The sequence below is a fragment of the Thermobia domestica genome, chromosome 8 (assembly GCF_964235325.1).
Source record: "Thermobia domestica chromosome 8, izTheDome1.hap1.1, whole genome shotgun sequence".
In the NCBI taxonomy this organism is placed as follows: Eukaryota; Metazoa; Arthropoda; class Insecta; order Zygentoma; family Lepismatidae; genus Thermobia; species Thermobia domestica.
Genome location: NC_137461.1, coordinates 12,778,028 through 12,801,249, shown reverse-complemented (window position 1 = coordinate 12,801,249; position 23,222 = coordinate 12,778,028). Strand labels below are relative to the sequence as shown.

The window sequence follows — 23,222 nt, the reverse complement described above, 5'->3', positions numbered from 1 at the left end:
GAAAGTATTTGAGAACAAGATCCTCAGACGAATATTCGGACCCAAGAGAAACGGGAATGGGGAATGGCGGAAACTTCATAACGAGGAACTACATAATTTATATGGTTTACCAACATTGTCAGAGTCGTCAAGTCTAGGAGGCTTAGATGGGCGGGTCATGTAGCTAGAATGGAAGAAAGTAGAGACGCTTTCAAAGTCTTGATGGAAGACCAATCGGAAAACGACCATTAGGGAGACCTAGGCGCAGACAATATTAAGATGGATCTCGCAGACATTGGAGTACAGAGTAGAAACTGGATGCAGTTAGCTAAGGATAGAAGTCAGTGGAGACGTTTTGTGAACGCGGCATTGAACCTCCGGGTTCCATAAGCCATAGAGTTAGTTAGTTAGTTAGTTAGTTAGAGAAAGAGCTTCAGTTAATATTTATTTTTTTTTATTTTTATTAAATATTGTAGAAAACAAAAAGTGGGTACTTGGCATCACTTATGGATTTATCACGTTTCTCAATAAATGCATATACATACAAGTACGAACGTGATCTGAGAATAAGTTATAATTAACGCTGATGTTGCACAGGAATATCTATAGCAAAGCTTTCTCCAGGATATCGAAGCATCTAGTTTTCAATTGTTTAATTCTATTACGTATTTGCTTAAAAGTAGTTATGGTTATGCTATATGCTTTCTGGATGTATTTTTCGTAAAAGCGAGTAACAGTAGTGTGTTGAGTATGATTTATTTGAGTGAAGTAATTTTTTAATACTTAATCCATAATGGGTCGAATATTAATGTACTTCTCTACATATTTTCTAATAAGAAGAAAACAACAAGTATAAAAGATTTCTATTCAATATGCATATTTCAGAGGTACGGGAATGACTAAATCATATTTTGTACATGGTGAACGATGAAGTAAATATGTAGCTTCATCTCAACTGAGTGCTTGTATTTCTATGTCACACCATGTGTTTGATCACACTTTATTTGTTTCACTTTTTGATATAATGATCAAAAAATGCAAATGAGGGTGCCATAGCTCAGCGGTTGACCGCACACCCTTTGTAGTGTCTAAATCCAACTGCACAGTATGAGCAACACGGTGTAGAAGCTAAATGTATATGATTTTCTCTTGGAAGTTTTCAGGTGGCTCTCAATTTCTCCATTTCGTCTATCTCATATTGCCTTCCCCATAGCTTCTGTGTCTATTCTTGGGAAGTTAAGGTACATATCCTGTATTTATGACTTGCACCACATATATGTTTAATAAAAATCTGTTAGATAAATACTAAGCATTGTTATTTATACGAAACTGAACTGGTATGATGTTCCCGTGTTTTGTATGCTTTCGAAATTTACTCTAATTATTTGACTGTTCATATCGGAAGGAGAGGTATTTATTTTACCTACTTTAGTAGATATTTGTATTCATAGTTACTCTTATCTTAATCTTATCTTCAGATTGTAATATTATAATGATCTTATTTTCATAGATTTGCGTTTTTTAAAGCATCAAACACGTATGGATAAATAAGTATAATAATAGTCCTACATAGGCCTTTACCAGTTAATTGTTTGTTCTTCGAATTACAAGGGATATCACGCAATTGTCCGGCTCCGATTTCAATAACTTTTTTTGCTGATAGAGGACATGTATTCCTTACATGTGATGACAGAAATTTTTGCCATGGTGCATCTTTTCTATTTTTCTATAATTTTTAAGAGTTGAGATATGATTAATAGAGATTACTGCAGAAATCCCTTATTAACCTTTGTAAACGGAGTGTTAATAAAATAACAATAAAGTAGATATATATAAGGCTTAGGCGAAGACGTATGGTACGTATGACTTTGACGGCAGCCATGTTGAAATACGCCATTTTGAATTAAGGTCAAGTTTCTTAAATAGGAATAGGGTAACATGATACACAATTTCGGGCTAGAATTTAATCAGGAAGACAATTGTGAAGTTAGTTTTAAAATATGCCCATTTGGAGAAAAGTTACAAGCATATTCATTGTTTATACTTACTATTTGCGTAAGTTTCTTGTCTCCGCTTCTGACCCGCGTATTAATGATAATAAGTAGATAAAAGCTTAGGCTACACATATTATGCCTAGAGGGAAGCAATACGCTAAAGGTATCCTTGAAATCCGCCATCTTGAAATATGCCATTTTGAATTAAAGTTAAGTTTCCAAAAGTGAGAACGATAGCATGAGGCCCATCATTTTAACAGCAAATTTTTCCAAAATGCCAATGATATGCTTATTTTTGTTCTATAGTTAACCAGTATGAAGTTAAGACTGCCTCTAATGTGCACCAAACGTCCATTATTCAATCTTTCAAATTGCCAACATTCCAATATTTCACCGCATGTTTTAAGATTCCAACTGGCACTTTGCAATTGTTTCCGTGGCTCGTGTTCTGCGATTGGTTAGTTCGTGGGGATGAGCATCCAGCAATCCTTCTAAATTTTGAATTCTTGGAGTGTATTTATTTATTTTAACCCAGAGTACATGAGGACCCTATGGACCTATGTGACGTAAAGAAATACAAATGAAATTATAACAAATTGGTATTATGCGAACACAAAATTATCATGATATGTAGCCTACATGTTGCGCAAACGACAAACAGTACTTTTTTAAAAAAATAAATACAACTTTAAAGGAACACCAGTAACAATAGAAAATATCAAAGGTATATAATATGACTGTTCCCAATACACTGTTTGTACCATGAACAAAATATGAAAACAGTAACCTGTTTATAAAGGCGTGTAACTTATTCGAGTTCCCTATCAATACTGATTATAAATCTTACAAACATGAACCATCGACATTAATCTCTAGAAAACGAATGACTTTTGTGTGACTAACTAAAAAAATATTGCCATAGGAAATAAATAAATATACAATAAAGAAATAAATATAAAACAAAACAACAGACTTGATTTACACAACAATCATATTTCGTTTTCTTTTTTGAAATGAATTTTCATTTGATTTCCCGTCTCATTTACTATCCATTACAAACTACTTCTTCGGTATTACCTGAATGCAAAGTTGGAGTTGTTTCGTTGTGCGATGACTCATGTCAGTAAACGAGTTATTGAAAGGCAGGTTTAGGAAATAAACAATTACATTGCCTAGGAAATTAATAATTATATGATAAGTCTTCAAAATTCAGAAAGTTTGCTGGATGCTTATCCCAACACTATTCATGAACTGACAAATAGCAACTCTTAAAAAATGTAATAAATTTAGAAAACATTAGCCATGGCAACAATTGCAAAGTACCAGTTGGAATCTTAAAATATGCAGTGAAATTTAGGAATGTTGTCAATTTGAAAGACTAAATAATGGACGTTTGGTGCACATTAGAAGCAGTCTTAAATTCATACTGGTTAATTACAGAACAAAAGTAAGCATACCATTGGCTTTTTGGGAAAATTTGCTATTAAAATGAGATGTCTCATACTATGGTTCTCATTTTTGAAAACTTAACTTTAATTCAAAATGGCAGATTTCAAGGTGGCGGATATCAAGGATACCCTTACCGCATATACTTCCATCTAGGCATAACATGTATTTCTAACCCTTTATCTACATATTATCATTTATACGCGGGTTAGAATCGGAGGTAATGAACTTACGCACATAGTAAGTATAAACAATTAATATGCCTGTAACTTTTACCCAAATGGGAGTATCTTCAAACTAACTTCATCTTTCTCATCCAGATTAAATTCTAGCCCGAAATTATGTATCATGTTACCCTATTCCTATTTTAAAAAACTTGACCTTATTTTAAAATGGCGGATTTCTATCAGCAAAAAAGAAATCATTGAAATCGGAGCCGAACAATTATGTGATGTCCTTTGTTAGGTAAAGTTTGATATGTATGGTATTACTAACACATTCAATTGTTCTGACTTAATAATACATAATTATCTTTTTCAGATCGATATTTTTGCCCTCTTAGCAGATATCACAGCGGCATTTAGCATAATTATATTAATGACTCCAGCTTTAATAGCATCACTAAGTGTTTATATCTGTTTACCGATATCGGAGCGAATTACACGTGTGAGACACATGCAGTTAATGGTTGGGGTTGATCCTGCTCTTTACTGGTTTTCTACTGTTTTCTGTGATTTGACTTTATATACAGTAGGAACTGTGCTGCCTTTATGTTGTATACTAGCATTGTACGACCCATTGAACGTATTTAAGGGATTTATAGGTAAGTACAGTCTGACATGAAATATTATTAACATAATCCTTACATATAATCCTAGTCTGTATTTCATAGTAATCATTGCGCTTATTGTTTACGCTTTCGTAACACTAGTCCACACGGTTATTATTGTTTTCAAAATTCAAGTGGATTTCATGTTTCTGAGTACGCTCATTCAGAATCTGGCATGTCCTCCCCTCTAACACCGTATAATATCTACCAATTTACTATTTACGCTAGAATCTACTAGTTCCTGCTTTCTCTTTAGTTCATCAAGGTCCCAAACAGCAGCAAGTCATGTACAGGTAATCAAACAGCAGATATAGCTATGAGGAAGGAAAAAAGTTGTAAACTTAGTTCACGTACTCTTCATATTTCTGTCCACAAATAAAATTGTGTAGTTCATTCCTTAATTTCTTTCAGTTAATGTATGAAGAAAGATTTCCTGTGATAGTTGTACTCGAGTCCTATCGATACAAGTCTCACACCTATTTCTTCTCGAAACCCTACAAACAGATGCTGAAACTGACGCCCCATATAAGTACTTGCACACGCCATTAAATATATTTATTACGATGTATCTTAATACTGAGCACCCTACCACCGACGAGCACGATATCTTCCATATTTATCACATAGCTGATCATTTCACTCATTTGTTTCCATCTCTGCACCCTGTATAATGTCAGCACTAACACTGGACTTTCCCCATGTCGCCATCAGTTTCGAGCCGCCTCGAGACAGACGAACTAATCTGCATTGTCTTCTTAACAATGTGTTTGTGATTGTGGCGTGCACGCACTGCATCTCATCTTTCACTGTCATCATATCTATTTCATAAAGCACCTCAATCTCTATATACCCTTTCTTAAACATTAATAAAAAAAATTAAAAATTTCCTAGTTGCACCACCTGTATGTGTGTTCTTTTCTGCACTCATATTTAAATTAAATAATTAAATCTTTGATTTGAAAGTTGCACATATACCATCATGAAATTTTTTAAACAATAGTGTACTAAAATCTGTGCCAAAGAGAGGGCGTAACCCTCTAATGGCCAGGGTTAGAAATAGTCTTTCAATTAAATGATGTATAAAGAACTCCCTAATCCCTAACCCTTTACTATTACAAAAAAGTGTCCTGTTGACAAAGAAATTAAAACTGGTGGTTGTATAAATAGTCCGAACCATACATTGCTCTTAAACAAGTTGCACTACCTCTACTTTTACGCTGTCTTCACGGTGACGTCACCGCCGAGAAACTTGAGTTTGTTGCCTGCTTTGCGCGTCAAGGGCTACTAATAGAATAAACAACCCTTTATTTATATTAGTTTGTTCCGTGTTCGAATAGCGTTCAATCATTTGTAGAGAAAAGTTTTTGAGGGACGATCATTCTGTGGTATATTTCTGACAATGAGCAAAACTCTCATTTAGTGTTAGAAAAAATCGGAAGATAATATACATATATTTACGTAGCCTTGGCTGTACGGACATTAGTGTTTTCGTAGAGGCTTAAATTCTAAGAACAATATCCCAAGATAGTGTGGTGAGCACTCCCTAGATATTTATTTTTACCTATACTCATCCCGTTTCTTTCGCCTAATATACGGTAGTGTTTTCATGTGTATATTTGTATGTGAGTGTTGTGTGTAAATAACTAGACCTTCTTGTGTTGTAGCAAGTGCAGCAATTATATTTGAAAAACAAGAAACACAGGTATTGTATATCACAAGTTTCCTAACGATTCTCTTCCTGCTAAACAGTGAGTCCACGCATGTAAATGAAAAAGTAAGATAATATTTAGAAATAAGACTGTGTGTATTATGCATTTCATATAACGTAACTTGCGATTTCTAAAATTTGAACTTCAAGGCTTGCCGCCAAAGTAAATATCCTTTTTTTTTATTTAATTTCAAGTCTAAAAACATGGCAGATATTTCAACAGTCTCGTGGGTAACTCTAGTTCACCCAAGTATTAGACTTCACTTTTTCAGTGTTACGTAATTCATAGTTTTAAAAATAGAAAACTAAATTGTAAAGTGATCGTGGGAACACAATGAGGAGCATTAATTATCAGCTATTAAAAACCTGCAAGTCATTACGCAATATGCAAACAATACATATGATTTAATGTTATATTACACACACCGGGGATCCCTCGCGACTATAAATTTTGTACATAAATTTACAAAAGACACTACACAGCAAAAAATGAGATGTTGAAACAACACAAAATGACTACCACTTTAGTGCGTTACTTGTGTGTTAATTCGACACCAAGTTTTTCTTGAAGCTAGCTCGTAAGCTAGCAACCTCTTAGAGGGGTACGTCCTCTTTAAGAATGGGATGTGAAGGAAAATGGTTGGACTAGGATATTGGGAGAGGATCTAAAGGATGCATGGTTACAGTTTATTTTAATTTATTTCGTCATTTATTTACATCACAATATATATATGATTATGTATGTACATTATGATCTTTGCGATCATAAACATACTGACAGGTGGATGCACAAGTGATAATATAAACATATAAGAGAAATAATAAAGAAAATGCAATCGGAAGAATTGAAATAAATTATGAGACTATAAACATAACACAGATAATAGAGGACGGTAATTATATGTTTATGCTATGAACGTGAAGGATACGAACACGGCATAACACAAGGGAAAGGTTAGATCAACGAATGCTGTTATCTTCTGCCTAGAGGCGACTCCTACCCTGTTAGTAAGCAAAGAAAGATAATTGTGCAGTATATGTAGGAAATACGTGAGAGAGATGAGCATGAATACGACAGTCGTCAAGAAGTTCTAGGTTAAGATGATTAGGGGGTAATGTATAAAAATAGAGCGTAAAAAGAGGTGCAAAGGGGTATAGTAATAACTTCATCTGCATGGGTGAAGTGAATGGTAGTGCATAGTATCGAAAAGTAGTGGGTGGTGACGAGAGTAGCGATCGATGATAAATTTACAGTGTAGCGTTTCTAGGTGAAATTTAAGAACAGGAAATGTAATACGAGAGTAAGGATCACGGGTGGAACTGGGTAATGAAATGCGATAGGTGATGCGAAAGGCATGTCCTTCGAGAACTGCGAGCTTGGCCTAGAAGGATGGTGATGCTGATATCCAGGCTGGAGAACCAAATGTAAGCAATGGGCGAAGGAAGACTTTATATGTATTAAGGATAAGCTGGGAAGAAAGACCCCAAGAGTTCCGATTAATCTTTTGAGTAAATTAAGTCTATTATATGCCTTAGTTTTAACAGAATTGAGGTGAGGTGTCCAAGTGAGGTGACGGTCGGAAATGAGGCCAAGACAAGTGACAGTTTTAAAAGGATGTATTGGTACCTTATTGACTTGTAATGAAAGAGGTGATGAATTGCGATGGAATTTTGTGTCTTTGCGAGGTAGGATGAAAGCTATGGCTTGCTTTTTTTCCGGCATTAATTGTTAAGTTTCATTTCCGACACCCCTGTGTAAAGCGATTGATAGCTTCCTCGAGTGCAAGATTGATTTGCGGAACGGTGCGACAGAGGGCAAGAAATACCGTGTCATCGGCACATTGGAACAGATGGCCGTTTCTTGGTAGATCTGGAAAGTCGGCAACGAATAGTAAATATAAAAGAGGTGATAAAGCAGATCCCTGTGAAACGCCAGATAACAAAAAAGTGGGATGTGAAAGCGCAGAATTTATGACAACTTAAGTAAGACGGCAGACAAGAGAGTGATATATGAACCGAATATAGGTCAGAGGAAGCCGGAGTATGACAAGCTTGTAAATGAGCGCTAAATGCATACCTTATCAAACGCTTTTTCGAGATCGAATAGGAAAAGACAGGATGGCTGAATCGTGTTATAATGGTTTGTGATTAATGTTGTGAGACAGAGCAACTAGTCGTTAATATATAACCAGGACGGAAACCAGCTTGATGGGCCGGGATGAGATGACGATCGTGTAAATATGGATGTAATCGTTTAACGGTGATCCTTTCAAAGATTTTACTGAGTGTGGACGTTAACTGGATGGGTCTGTAAGATGAGACGGAACTGGGAGATTTTCTTCGTTTCGGAAACATGAGACATTTTGAAACTCTCCATTAAGTGGGGTAGAAACCAGTGCGTAGTATGAACGTAAATATAAGGGCCAGAAGTTGGAGCAATATAGGTGGGCTTTCCTTTATGTGTCGTAAGTTATGCTATCAAAGCCGGCAGCAGTATTTTTTTACGCTGAACCACAGTTCTTATTTCATCCGACTGGATGGGAACAGTTAGGACATGCTGTGGTAATGGATGGTTGGTGTCCAGTTGAAAGTGCTGTGAATCCGTGTTTACGTTGTCAACAGAATGTGAGCGGGAAGTAACTTGTGCAGGAAGGTGTAAGTATTCCTTGAAGATGATCTGCGAATGCTTTTGCTTTTTCCAAATCCGAGTGTAATGACTTGTCATCAACAAGGAGAGGATAAGTAGTCTTGGGAAATTTCCCACACAAGGCGTTAAAGTGATTCCAATACACGGTTGGATTGTTTGTGTCGGCGAGATTATTGCAACTTTGAACCCACTGCCTTTGCCGATATGCTAGGAGGTAATTTCGGACAGTTCTCTGTTGTGGATGGTGATGATGAAGTGCATCCGGCTTTCGTGTAAGGAGATATTCAGAATAAGCTTGTCGGGAATGACTAATCAAAGGAAGATAATGCGGTGGTAGTTTTGGACGATATGATACAGATTCTGTTTGTGGTATGTAGAGAGCGGAGGCTTGTTGGAGAACAGAAGTAATATGATCAACTTAAGCGTTAAGTTCATCTGAAGTGGTTAGTGCTTGATAAGGTGTAAGAGCAGAAGAGAGGTAAGTACGGTAACGCGGCCAGTCGGCTTTATCGTAGCGGGGTGAAAGACGAGGTGGTGGGAGAGGCTGGTGAGGAGCAAGTCCTGTATGATAGGTAAGTTTTAACGGCGCATGGTCACTGCCAAGTAAATCGAGATCTGTGACAGTGCAGCGTGTGGTGAGCGTGTTGGAAGTAATTGCAATGTCCGGGGTGGTGTTTGATATTGGCCGAGTGGCCGTTGAAAGATCGAGAAGAACGGCTGTCGTATGAGTTATGATATGATCAGTAAAACGGGTTCGGCTTTTAACGGAGCGATTATGGAAATATATATCAGTGAGAATGATATAATGGCGGTATATAGCTAATATATCAGAGAAGAAATCCAGAGGAATTGGATTGCCTAATCTGATGTATATTGTAGCCAAAGTGATTGTTATATTTCAGCGTAGTAATGATGTGCTCTGGTAAATGTAAAATAGGACATTGTTACTGCCTGTATGGTATGTTGTGTCGGAAGCCTACAGCGGCTCCTCCATTAGCTCGCAAATTCGGTAGTGGGTTCTCACAGCGGAGTAAGATGTAATTAGGGAATCGGAAAGAGATAGACTTGGTCAGGAAGGTTTCGTTCAGACGGAAAGCGATAATGTGTTCTTTGAGTAATAGGGTCTGGAAGAGAATGATTTTTGGGTAGAGATCGGATATTCAGGAACAAAAAAGACAAGTCCATGAGGAGAAAAGGTTCAACAGTTGTTTCGTATCGTGCAGTATGAAAATGAACATAGTTATTGGACTATGTAGCATAAAGTGAGGCATTGAAAGTATATTTAGCGGCAAGCGTGAGTTGTTGTAGAATGTGCTGACGGTTGTAGAGTTGGATATTCTGAAGTGCAAGAGTAAGAAATTCCAGGAGTTTGCGGACAGTGACTGGATCATCGACATGTTTTACAGTGTTGGTTGATGCTGACTGGGTGCGGCTATAGTCGGGGTGCCTATCCTGGTATGTTGGACATTGAGGTGGAAGTTCCATATTTGGGCAAAGTCGCGTTTGATGTGGACCAGAACAGTAACCACAACAGTAGCATTTTTACAATCGGCTGTTGCGTGGGTATTATACGCTTGGCATCGCTCACATCGAATAGGTAAGGGTGCAGGCGACAGACAGGGATCTACCCTGTGTCGTCGCTTGAAGGCGCCTTGAGTGAGAAGAGTATCTATGGTGTCCTGAGATGAAGTGAGGATTCTAACCATATAAGTTGGGCCAGTGTTATTACGAATACGGATGGCTTTGTTAATAGTATGTCCTTCACACTGTAATTCTGCTTAGATTTCCTCGTCTGAGTATGTAGGATCAATTCCTGGAATCAGTACAGAAAGCATTGGAGGTCGTCTAGGTGGAGCTTGCCGTTTACGTCGAGAAGAAGTGAGAGAAGTAATGATGGCGGTGTTACCAATAATTTCGAATTAAGCCTTATTGCGTACTGTTGTGAGGAAATTTGGATCTGTTGACTTCAATATGTATCCGTTTCGCGTTTTGACAACTTCCTGGAGTGGAAGACTGGGTAGATATATCCTAAGTTGGAGAATAATGAACTTTTCATTAGAATACTTAGAATTGTATTTCTGCAATAGAAAGCAATGAACAGATGAGGACTGTGAATGTAGAGTAGTTGATGCTCGACGTGATGATGTGGAATTTTCAGCGTCCATGTCGGATATATCGGATTCGTTGCCGGTATGTTGCTTCTTAGCAGGAGGAGATTTTGCTTTGCTGGCATAGCTGGGCTGACTAAGTGGAGATCTAGATCGTTGCCTGCTTGAGGCATTAGAAACTGTTGAGGTAGTTGAGCGCTCTGAGGCTCGGCGGCGTCTTTCGCAGTGCTCTGTGTGTCTCTGCAACTTCATGGAGCTAGCAGAGGGAGTTGCGAAAACAGGTGGTAAACCTCCGTGCCTGCATTCTAGAGGTGGTCCAGAAACTTTGCCAGAGTCCGCCATGAGCAACACGAGACCTGCGGCACGTAGCCGTAATTGGGTGTTGTTGTGTATGAAATCTCTGATCAAATGATGGAATGAGATGATGCAAAGGTGAGCCGACCCGTTGGGATAGCCGTCAAGGTAGGGTAAATTCACAATGCCAAACTCGTAGCACTGGACGGCCTTAGTTTGCTCAGTCTAACGGACAGCGCTCAAAAGTAATGGAATAGAAATAATCCGGGATGATGAACAGGAAGGAATCAAAAAGCAGCTGTTCTGACTTCTGGTACGTCACAGATTATAGGATCGAATGAAATATCGATCGAGAGTATTTGGCGACACCAAGACATCGCGTTCAGAGCATATCAAATATACCTCGTTACTGGCTGTATTTGCATCATTTTTTTACTTTATGGTATGAATAAAGCTTTGCAAAATACATTTCGCAATCATGGTAAGTGACTAATAACATTCTATAGTTTCTGTTATCGGTCACAATAATATTGCTGTACCCGTGAATCATGTTACAACAGTTACACAGGTAGCAGTGCTTCCATCTATTTCCTTTCTTTGATATTTTTGGGTGTTAGCACTATCAACTGAATATGGCAGATCTGTTGCTTATGTAACTGTGCTCAGACGATTCGCAGGTTTACAACAATATTATTGTGATCGATGACAGGAATAATAGGACATTATTCTCTACTTGACACAAGTGCTAAATATATTTCGCAAAGCTTTGCTCATATTAACCGATAAATACCAATGCAAATTTTTGCAGGAAGTAACGAATTATTTCTGATATGCTGAGAAGGCGATGTGCTAGGTGCTGAATTAACACATAAGTAACACGCTAGAGTGGTAGTCATTATGTGTTGTTCCAACACCTAATTTTTACAGTGTAGAAAAAGTTCCAGGTAAGAAGATCAATCTTTCAAGAGAAGAGACGAGGCATGTACAAAAAATAGAAGATGAGTCGAAAATATTTTTCTAGTTTCGACTCGTAACATTAGTTAAGATAAAAATAATTTAGATATGAAGCAAACACTTTTTAGGACTGTATATTAGTAATATCGCAGAGTGCAATTATAATGTTAGCAATCAGTATATACAACACAAACGTGCCGAGGATAGCCGGCGTGACGTTTAATATGGAAATGGTACATTTTATAAAATTCACGAGGAGTAGATATAAATTTCCAAATTATAAACTTTAGGCCTGAATGTCGTACATCGAACAAAACAAAACGTTGGCAATCATTAGGCTTCCGGAACTGATACGCCGATAATTTATTATTAGTATTATTATGATTATTATTATTATTAGTTTTTCATTGTTTAGATTATTTACTGAGTTGTCCTATCAATGATCATAAAATAATTTATTCATGCCGGGTGTAAAACTAACCTCATCACTTCTTCTGAAATTTCTTAATCTCCAGGCCCAGCAAATTGCATGAATTGGTTTAGTAACACACACATATACTTATCTCTAACTTTACATACATACATACATAAATTCACAATAATCCTTCGTATACACATTAATTTAAATTCTATTTACGATACAAGAATAATCTAGATCATTAAAATGTAATTAACTGACTATGCAATATATACAGTGTTAATCACATTATTGCAATTTGCAGTAACAAAATGTTAGTTTGTTGCTGACTTATTTATTTATTTATTGATAGTTTATGTGTAGTAAAGAGTCGAGATAGCAAAAAATATTATGCATAAAGAAATGAAAACAGTTGTTTCGCCTACTTGCCGCGCTTCAATACCCACTTGCTTCTCGCTGGTGACGTCACGCTGAATTGAGCGAACTTTCTGCCTCTATAATACAACCTGTCTTCCTAGTAACCTTAAGTTCGAATCTCTTTCCTTATATTTGCGTTGAGCTTCTTCCTATGAGACAAAGGAAATGTAAACGGAATTTGTTAAATAAGCATGTTACGCTTATTCTCATATAAAACCTGATATGATCAAACTGATATAACCATTACTCCACGTAAACTATGCTTCATCTGGTGTTGAATCTTTGAGTAACTGGAATGTGGGAATAAGGCTGTGTATGTCATTTGCAAATTGTATGGTTTGAAGGGAGCCTTAGAGTCATAGTGATGATTGTTATTTTTGCTCTTGTAAAAAAGTGGCCTCAATGTAAGAAATAAAAAGAAGAAGGTAGATTAGCCAATCATTCCATTAGCCATGAGGCCTGTAGATCACGGTGCAGAAATTCCTATTGCAAAGCCTTCATCCCTACTAGAATGGGTTAGTGATTCTAGTTCGCTACAGCAGAGTTAGTGATTCTAGTTCACCAAGCCATCAAACTTACATAGATTATAACTTTGAACCTCCTAGTGGTTCACCTCAGCCTATAATTTTTCCACAACACGATCTTACTTATTTGGTTCGAGGCTTCAACTGTCAAAGGAGTTAACAGAAATATTGATTCTAAGTTTTATGAACCTTTGGCTGGTACAGACGTAGAGAAAGACAATTTTCACGCTACCTTTTGCCTGAAGAGTTACTTGTGTATGTTTATAATGTGTTGGATTTGATTAATGAGCTAGATATTCATGTACTTTCCACTAGACGGAAGTTGCTTTTGGATTCTAACAAAAACATTCAAGTGTACTATTTTACGAAATGGAAATAAGTAACCATCTGTACATATTGCCCATTCAATTTCAATGATAGCAACTTACGAAACAATTAAATTAATTCTAAATAAAATAAAATATCAGGGACGTGAGTTGAAAGTGTGTACCGATTTCAAGTTTTTGGCATTTTGCTATACGAAGATGCCATGTTCCATTCGCGAGTGGTATAGAAGTTCATGAAGTAAGAATTGGGTATGAAAGTGGTGGACATTAAGGTTCCTCTGGAATCCAGGATGTCGAAATCTTGCAAATGAGCGTTTAGTTCACGAGGACAAAATATTACTTCCATTTCTTCAGATTCATCATCAAACAATTTGTGAAAGCACTTGACAAATAGAGACAATGTTTTAAAATAAATTCCTATCTTTGTCCTATGGGAAGAGAAACAATTTATAGTTGTTGGTGTAATATGCAAACATATATGAAATACAGAGATTTTGAAGTAACCATGAATCCAGCTGGGAGTGATGCCTGGGTGGCATTCGAATGTGTAATAGAGATTTTTCTCAGTAAGCAAAGCCTTCAGACTATAAGAATATTGCAGAAAATATGTTGTTAAAATTTCAGGAAATAGAATGCAATATGAGTTTTAAGACATATATCCTGAATGCACATCAGGATTACTTTCCAGAAAATCTTGGTCAAGTAAATGAGGAGCAGTTGAGAAAGTTCATCATGCGAACAAGTGCTCCCTTTGGGCATACAAACCTGAGCTTCCCATTACAAAAACGTGTCACAAATCGCTTAGCAACAAGTAATGAGTTAGTTCTCATTTATCCTCGAGTAGTAAATTAAAAATAGATTGAGTCCAATTGTTCCCTGCCAAAACAAATATTTCACAGGATTTTAAAGGAATTAATGGCATTGCATGATGTTGAAAACTAGAATTAGGTTGTTGCTTAGCTTTCGGAAAATTACTCAGATCCACACATCGTTTTTTATTTGAACTTTCTACCCTTTCTTTTGAGGATACACAATTCTGCACCTGCTTTGATCTTCCTACTCTCAAAATGGATTTTTTTCCGTTTTGTGTTTTTGAAATCCATTTTCAACACCGGAACATCAGCTGAAACAGCTTTGATCATACGAGAAGAGTAATAAACATAACATAAAAACTCTTGAAAATGCATGTCTCTTAGCTCTTGCAATAACATTTAATTTAATGTTTTAATTGTTAAGTTATTGAGCAATGTATATAACAAGTCCATTCACGAATATTAAATAATAAATAATGTGAGAAAATGCATTTGTTTTCTTGTGTGATTATAATTTTGAAACTCAAGGATCTACCAAGTTAAATAGTAAACGTGTAAAGAAGTCCACCTATTTAGCATTTTGGCATTGCATAAGTAATTTAATTACATTTCTGGTTTGATGAATTGTATTGTGTCAAGCATAAAGTTTTTATTTGATATTTCAGAGTTGAAAATAAAGGATTTCTAAATAGTATCAAATTTTTGTAATCAAACGTTAGGTATTGCGGCGAGAAGATATTTGAGCTCTCTCCCAAGCAGCTACACTTTTCAATTTTGTCATGATAAGGACACATACGTTGCTCAGGTTGTAGGAAAACATGAGTCGTTTATGCGTAAGAGCCAAATGTTGCCTAAAAGAAGAACCAAAGTAGGTTCAAACACTCTCGTTTTGGAAACTGGTTTGGTTTCCAAGATGCTACACGCTGAGGGACTAATCTCAGCAGGAATATATGTTTCCTTCTTGAAAAAGTCGAGCACGACTAACATATTAGCATGACATGAGAACATAACCTAACAAGACATGAGAAATTCCCTAAACATTCTCCGCTAAACAGTGGAAAATTGTTTGCAGAAATGTGGCTGCGAAAATAGCCTACACATTTCTGCACCATATGATCTTACTTCAAAACATTTACAACATCGAATTTCTGTGTGATATTCTCTAGTGAAACATAAGAAAATTGTACCATTTTTGGATGGATGATGATGAAAGTTAGATAAGCAGTGACGCAGATTTGTCGATAAGTAGGTAATTGCGAAAAATATATTAAAAATCTGAGTACAAGTTCCTCAGCCTATTGCAAAATCCATACAAGCTCTTAAGAATATTTGCAACACAACATATCAAAATACTGAACTATATACTGTTAACAAGCATGAGTGAATCTAGAAATCCAATATAAAAGGACCTGTTCAATAGGGCGGTGCGAGAAAACACATTTTTATATATCGAAAACGCAATAGTGAGTCAATTGTTGTTGATAAATATTGTAAAAATTTCGTCGCTGAAATCAAATATCTTCCCGTGGCCAATCACCAAAAAAGATATTGTGTCTTTATAGGGTATGCAAACCCGCCGTACACACCACTAATGTGTTTCTGCCGTACATGAACAAAACTATTACCTATATTTCTTAACTTACGCAGTCTATTAAATTGAAGAAATAATTACTAGGTTATTTAGGCAGAATTGGAATGATAAAATAGTCCATTTAACAAAACAAAGTATTGTATATCATATACTGTACTTATGGTTTCAAATAAGGTTCTAGAATTGAATATGCCGATAAATGGGCTAATTTTTCTTTATAACTTTTCCTTCAAGACTCTTATTCCTTTAAAAAAAACCACGTGCTGTTTTATACAGCTGACCCTCCTTTTCTGCGTAAGAATTCAATTTGTATTAGTTCAATTGATAGTTGCAGTATTAAACAGAAGCAACGTTAATATTCGATAACTTTGTTCGAGTGTGGAATGCAATTTTTTCAATGTACTTTAGCGGTGTTAACATTGCGTTTCAGTGTTTATTTCGTTGTACATAGTTAGTAAGTGTATAAAAAGTTTGTTTGATCAATCTGTAAAGGGTATGATCAATTTGTAAGGAAGGTGGAGAGAGACGGCTCCGTGTGCGAAATCTGTTTAGGGCAAGGCTTCCATCCTTACTGTGTCGTTAGAAGGTATGGTTCAGCTACTACTTTCCTTGCACGGAAAGTATACAAGATGTTTGTTAAATCTAAGAAGAAAACGAAAGCTTCTGCTAGTTTCCAAAAAATCGATATATTTAAACAAGATGTTCTTTAATGTATGTTCCTGTAAATATCATGAACTTTCATTGTCCTGGTGTGAATTGAGCAAGAACGTACCTAGGAAGAAGTGGACATTTCTGCAAGATCAGAGAACAATACGAGTACGCAGAATAAAGGAGGTTGACTACGAGGAGACTTTAAAACTAATCGTAAAGGAAGTTAGAAATTAGAGAGACCACCGATCAACAGTCTTGTTACATATCACAAATTGCAATGTTCGGAATAATTTATCCAAAGAATGCTAGCCGAATGATAGACTGTTCGAAAATCTGGCAAGAAAGGGAAATATACTACAAAAGGAAGTGATAATGACCAAAGGAAAGGTTCTTATAGGTTTGTACTTTGTTAGTCGTAAAGATCAAACTCTATGCAGGAAAGAGACTGGAGGTCGCTGGTTTTCAGTAAAAGGATACTCTACTTGTAAAGACGGAGCTAATTGCTGGTGACTAATGAGAACATCTTCAAGGGACATACCACAAAAGAGCGACAATTGGTTCAAGAAGTAATCCAAAATAACTGTTATTTCGAAAACTCGGAGAATATATTGCCTTCTATGGTTGACGATGGAACACTTCACGTCAGAAAAGCGGCATGGAGAAAGATAGTCAACGCAAGAAGAAAGGCTAGGAACGAGAAGAGTACAGATAATGGCTGTAGCAACAGTAGAAAGACGAAACGAGGAAGACCAGCTAAAGTAGACAAACTGTCACATGTAAAAGGAACTACCAAAGCTCAAGTTCAATGCGAACAATTACACAGACCTTATTAATTGGGAATCAATTGTAGTGACGCATCATCCAGTGATGCCTTGTTTTCCAACAAAATTCTTCAAATCTACAATAATAACCGTGAGCATCAAAGTATAAAAAGAGCTATAAAACATTCCTGTCACATTACGAGTACAGAACGCTGCGTGAAATTTGTAACAAAAGCATCTGCAGCAGTTTGTGGCAGAGATGGCTTCATCAGACTTAAACTAAAAATAGCGATCTTTAAACCGAAAGGTAGAAAGAAGGCAAACTATGCTCTGGAAAGAACTAAATATCTAATTATAAACCTACGTGTATGGATGGAAGGGGAGTATGGGAGGGACCTGAACTGCACTCACGTTCTCGTCGTATGTCTTTGGTTCTTTCATTGAAATAGTCAGAGAGATGCAGAAAAATATCTATTTTGTATTACGTACATTGTTCTTACGATCAAATTGACTATTGTGTGAATCCAAATGTAAATAAAACATGCAGAAAATATTTCTTAAATTTTATATACTGCGTAAGTAAAGATACATAGGTAATACTTTTGTTCATTTATCGTAGAAACATTATAGAGTAGTGTGGACGTTGGGTTTGCATTCCCTATAAAGACACAAAATATTATTTCGCATTCGCCACCCGAAGATATTCGATTTCAGCGACGAAATTTTCACGGTACTTTATCAACATCAAATGACAACTTATCCACACTATTGTGTTTTCGATTAAGCATAATATCAATCCCGAAACAACAGAAAACAAAGCATTTCCGAGGCTTAACCAGCTAATTAATCTTAAATTTCAGCGCTTTATTATTAACGTGCATATACTATTTATTACGATATATTTTGGATACTTTTCTCGTATTTCATTCATGAACAGTGTCACGTAGAAGTCTCCTGAAGAAGTGGATAAGCAGAATAATACAAAGCTATAATACTGGGATTATATGGCTTATATTAATTATGTAAGATACATAATTATTGCGTAGAAACATCGTAATTATCTGTTGTGGTATTATATGTTGCCATTTATTCCGCTAGATAACAACATTTGCTTAACAACCTGTCTTGCCATACGAGATCGCCTATTTGATAGGTGATATCCCGTTAGTTTCTTTAGAATTAATGCGTAAGATAGACGTTGATAAGTAGGAATCAGTACACTGACAATACAGTGTATGGTTTGTTTCGTTTATGGAGAAGAGGCTGTACGCAAGAAGTCCCCGCAAAGAAAAAATATGGTGTGTTTCGAAATGAAATCTTTCAGTTTTACGTCTCACATTTATATCGGCTAGGCTAAAGGAGACAATGATCTTTACAAATGAATGAAACGGTGGAACGAAAAACGTGGAACCAAAAGAGAGAACCCTGATGAAACCCACACAGATGGCGTTTGTCTAGCACAAAGCTCAGTTGGCGCGAGCTGAGATTAAACCAAGGAATTTCTACACTGCAGGTCTTCAAGTTTAGGTTCATTGACAATACCGTAAGATAAATTTAAATAATTATGTGGAGTACAGTAATTGATGTACTTTGAGGAGTAATACAGAACGACACATGAAGGCGCAGATGGGTTATATTGTTGACAAAGTAACATATCAAAATGTTCTTGTAAATATGACGTTAAATTAAAAATAAAGTGAATAGAACTTGCAACTTACCTGGCAGTAAAGGATCAATGCCCAGTAGTCAGAGTGAAAGTGTATCGGTAGATATTTTGTTCGCAGAATACCGAAAAGAGCACATGCTCGCCTCTACAAATTGTACCACTCGCACAAAATGACGAAACAAATCCAGTGAAGAGTCGAATAATATGCACTAACTGCATCACATAGCAGTTAAATTATGACCCATTCTTCTGTATGCATGTATTCTTCAACGACAATAGTCTATCCGTTCTGCATGGGTACACTCACAAAAAGGCAGGTTAATTATCAAAAGATAATACACGAAGGAAGTGTGAAGCGAACAATCTTGGTGCCCCGAATGTGATGGTGTAATAAGGTATATAGTATTTGGTGCTTTGCATGTAGGACCACACTTCCGTGATTCCATTAGAAACAGGAACATATGTGCAAATTTGCTTGACGACATGCGACAAGGTTTCCTCCAAGCATTTCCACTGGTTCAATTGTTAATTCTATGGTTTCTATAATAATGGGTCATGGCATACTAGGCAGTGTCAGTTGTGAATTAGCCGAGTATTCTTTATCAGTCATAATAGACATCTATTGATCACTAAAGAAAAGGCTGACCAAGGAATACAGCACACCATTTCTGCATGACTTTTATAAGTCACGTAATAAGTCACGTAATATCGCACCATGCACTGTCTTAATTAAGCAGTGTAAATTGAATACATTTTGAATATATGCCCTATTCGAATTCCTCAGATTACTAACCGTTTGTTTAACAATTATGACATTTGTTATTTACATAATAATATGAGTACAGTATCTTTGAAAACATGGGCCAAAAATTCCTTCACAAATACTTATATAAATAATACGTCTCTGTCTCACAATTACCCGAAATAACTTTTATAAGTGGATATAATTATCTATTAACATATTCATATTGATGATGTCTCAATAATTATGTCGAAGATAGTAGTGTAAGGTCATTAAGTATTGTATAAAACTGCATTCCGAACAAACGCGTCGCATTGTGAATATACATATCTAAAATATTTTGTCAATAATTGGTACCTAGTTGGTCGTCATATACGCAACCTAATGCAACATCTAAAATGTTCACATTAAATCATGTTTGCTCAGACTATACCAGTATCATAAAGCTGTTGCTATTTAATACAATTTCAAATCTGAATGTTGACAAAATATCAATCCCTGCGTATTTTGTCTGAACCTGTTTCAATTGTATCAATGAAATACAATTATTAAAGAAGAGTGAGATTCAATATTATAGGTCTAGCAGAGATAAAATGGACATAATACGTAAGTTTAAATTACAAAATTCCAAAGCTCTATAATTCTTTTTAGAAAATCATATTTTCACAATAATTCCTTAATTACTACCTCCAGCCTTATACATAACGTATTGGAAAAAAGTAATTTTATAATTCTATTTTTATGTTTTTAAAAATATTGCGTTTTCCCAACATTGGAGATCAAACAACAGACGATTTTAGACTTAAGATTATCATCCATATAATAAACAATACATTAACAATTTCATAATTAGAGCACTGTTACGTCGAAAGTAAGAATACATAAATAAGGACTTCACATATTTTATTGTAACTAGCTAGAAAAAAAGTATTAAAATTCAGGTAAGTGATTGGAATTAACATTTCAATGAATATTTCAGGGTTCTGGTTAAAACAATTTCTGGATGTTTCCTGACTCTTAGTAAGAATCTCGTGACCGCACGGAATTCTTGTTAAATTTAGCTGCTGCTAACCTACAGCCTACCATTCTCACGAATGTAATAATTTCTCTTCAACATTGTTCTTTCACTCTGATCTTTTATTCGTATGCACTGTCGCTATTTTTATATATTTACCAAATATCTCTTCAAACGGGAATTTCCATTCTGTGTGGTTTTATTGGTTCAATTTATTCAATAACGCCACGTATTTGAAAGACGTAAAATTATAAATAGGACTATTTAGAAAAAATAATAAAATCGAAAATATAAAGTTAATAATTCCAATAATTGTGCATACGTTTGCAATCAGTTTTAAATACATTCATAACGTAGCCGAATAATTAGTCATTTTCTCATAGTCACCATGAAATGTAACACATGACTGTAACCGGTTTTTTAGTTTTCATACTGTACGTTTTTCTAAAGTAGCTATAAGTCTATTGGAACGTTTCCAGAAGAACCAAAATACTCGAAAATAAACGCTTCTTTGTCATCATGACTGCTTTATTTGGAGAAATAGGAAATTTGATAGCCCGTTGTTAGGAGCATATGGCAGACTGACAATGAGTACTAGCCGGGTTTATGCAAAATACCATGGTTTTCGTGTCTTTTACGGGATTATCATTGTTATCTATGAGGTGCAAATCTGTGCTAACATGCTAAGCATGCTTATAATTAGATCATCACGAAAACTTTTCAGAGGATGCCTTCTAATATGCACAGTTACACTATGTTCATAAGTAAGTCGTCAGTAGGATTAACGCTTATGCAATCAAAAATTGCTTAATAAATTGCGCCATCTGTCTTTACGTCTTCCAAATTCCTGCATTATGCATGTCCCTACCATGGTATTATAAACAGTTTTCAAATATTTATTCTTTTTGTTGATTTTTATTTCCTTAGATGCAGGTACTTTATACGCGTTTTCAATATTTCAATCTTGAAACTTTCGACTTTTTTTTTAATAGTTTCATACCATGTCTTTGAACGTTTTCAAGCTAGAATCTAAATAGTTAGTAATTGTCTAAATTCACTAGTAGGTAGTTTCGTGTATAACTGGCTACAATATTGCTACACCAAGGCAAAATATATTCGCATTTGGAACTTTGTTACAGTTTATCGTATATAAATTGTTCTAGAGCACGTATTGTTCCGCTATAACGCGCTAAACGAATATGTAAATACCCTTGTTGAAATGCATGTATTGTCATTTAGCATTAATGTAATCAAATGGACACGAAGGAACATACTATGATTGCAATAGACAGTTTGGTTAATCATATTTTCTGCTTCATTATCTCTTGTATACATTTATGAGAACAGTATTTTCAGAATACAATCAATATATACATTTCGATATACATGAATAGCAATTGAGTCTCAAGCGTTAGCTACATAAATAGCAAGTAATGTTCATTCCAATACAGAGTATAATAATCATTAATTATATATATATATCTATTATTTGATCACTTATATATGGTCTCATTAATCAATGTTTACGTTTTTATTCTTTATTGATGTATGCGCTTCTATTTGCAGGTGAATTCTTTTTACTTCTTATGCTCTGTGGCTTCGGTACGTTTCCTTTTATATATGTTCTAAGCCTCTTTGTTTCGAGTTTAATAATGGGATTTATTATAATGTATGTTGCAACAAGCGTACTTGGTAAGTAAACGTTTGTTTTTATTTCTTAAACACGCGGCTTATGAAAGCATATTCTAATCGCACTTTCTAAGTTTGCAGTAAATTCGAAATGAAAGCTCAACTTCCCTCTGCGATACAATGTAGCGACACCTACTCAACAAACTCCCGTTGCGTGTGCGTGTAAAATGCCAGACCTAATCGACTGCTTACTGTTCATTTTTAACATACCAACTCATTACTAATAACACCTCTATACCTGTATATTGGATTGGATCCAGTTTTATATTGGATTCCCATTCCTGTGAGATCCATCTTAATGTTATCCTCCCATCTGTGCGTAGATTTCCTAATGGTCCTTTTCCGATCGGCCTTCCAGTCAAAACTTTGAAAGCGTTTCTACATTATTTTATCATAGCTACATGACCTGCGCATCAAGCCTCCTAGACTTGATGACCCTAACAATGTTCGTTAAACCGTATAAACTATAGCAGTTCCTCGTTATGAAGTTTCCGCCATTCCCCATTTCCGTTCCTCTTGGGTCAAAATAATCGTCTTAGGATCTTTTTCTCAAACACTTTCAATTTATGTCCCTTCCTCCGAATAAGCGTCAACGTTTCGCAACCATACAGAACAACAGGTATGATTATCGTATTAGATAATTTAAATTTC

At 35.8% G+C, this 23,222-nt stretch overlaps 1 protein-coding gene across 1 annotated transcript in view; it reads left to right on the top strand.

The window, feature by feature from the left end:
- The window catches only part of LOC145691728 (phospholipid-transporting ATPase ABCA3-like), a 229,436-nt gene that overhangs the window by 130,971 nt on the left and 75,243 nt on the right, over positions 1-23,222 (top strand). Inside the window, exons 14-15 of the mRNA XM_081767060.1 lie at positions 3,960-4,242; positions 22,449-22,574. Of these exons, the coding sequence (XP_081623186.1) occupies positions 3,960-4,242; positions 22,449-22,574 (409 nt within the window). The remainder of the gene's footprint in view (positions 1-3,959; positions 4,243-22,448; positions 22,575-23,222) is intronic.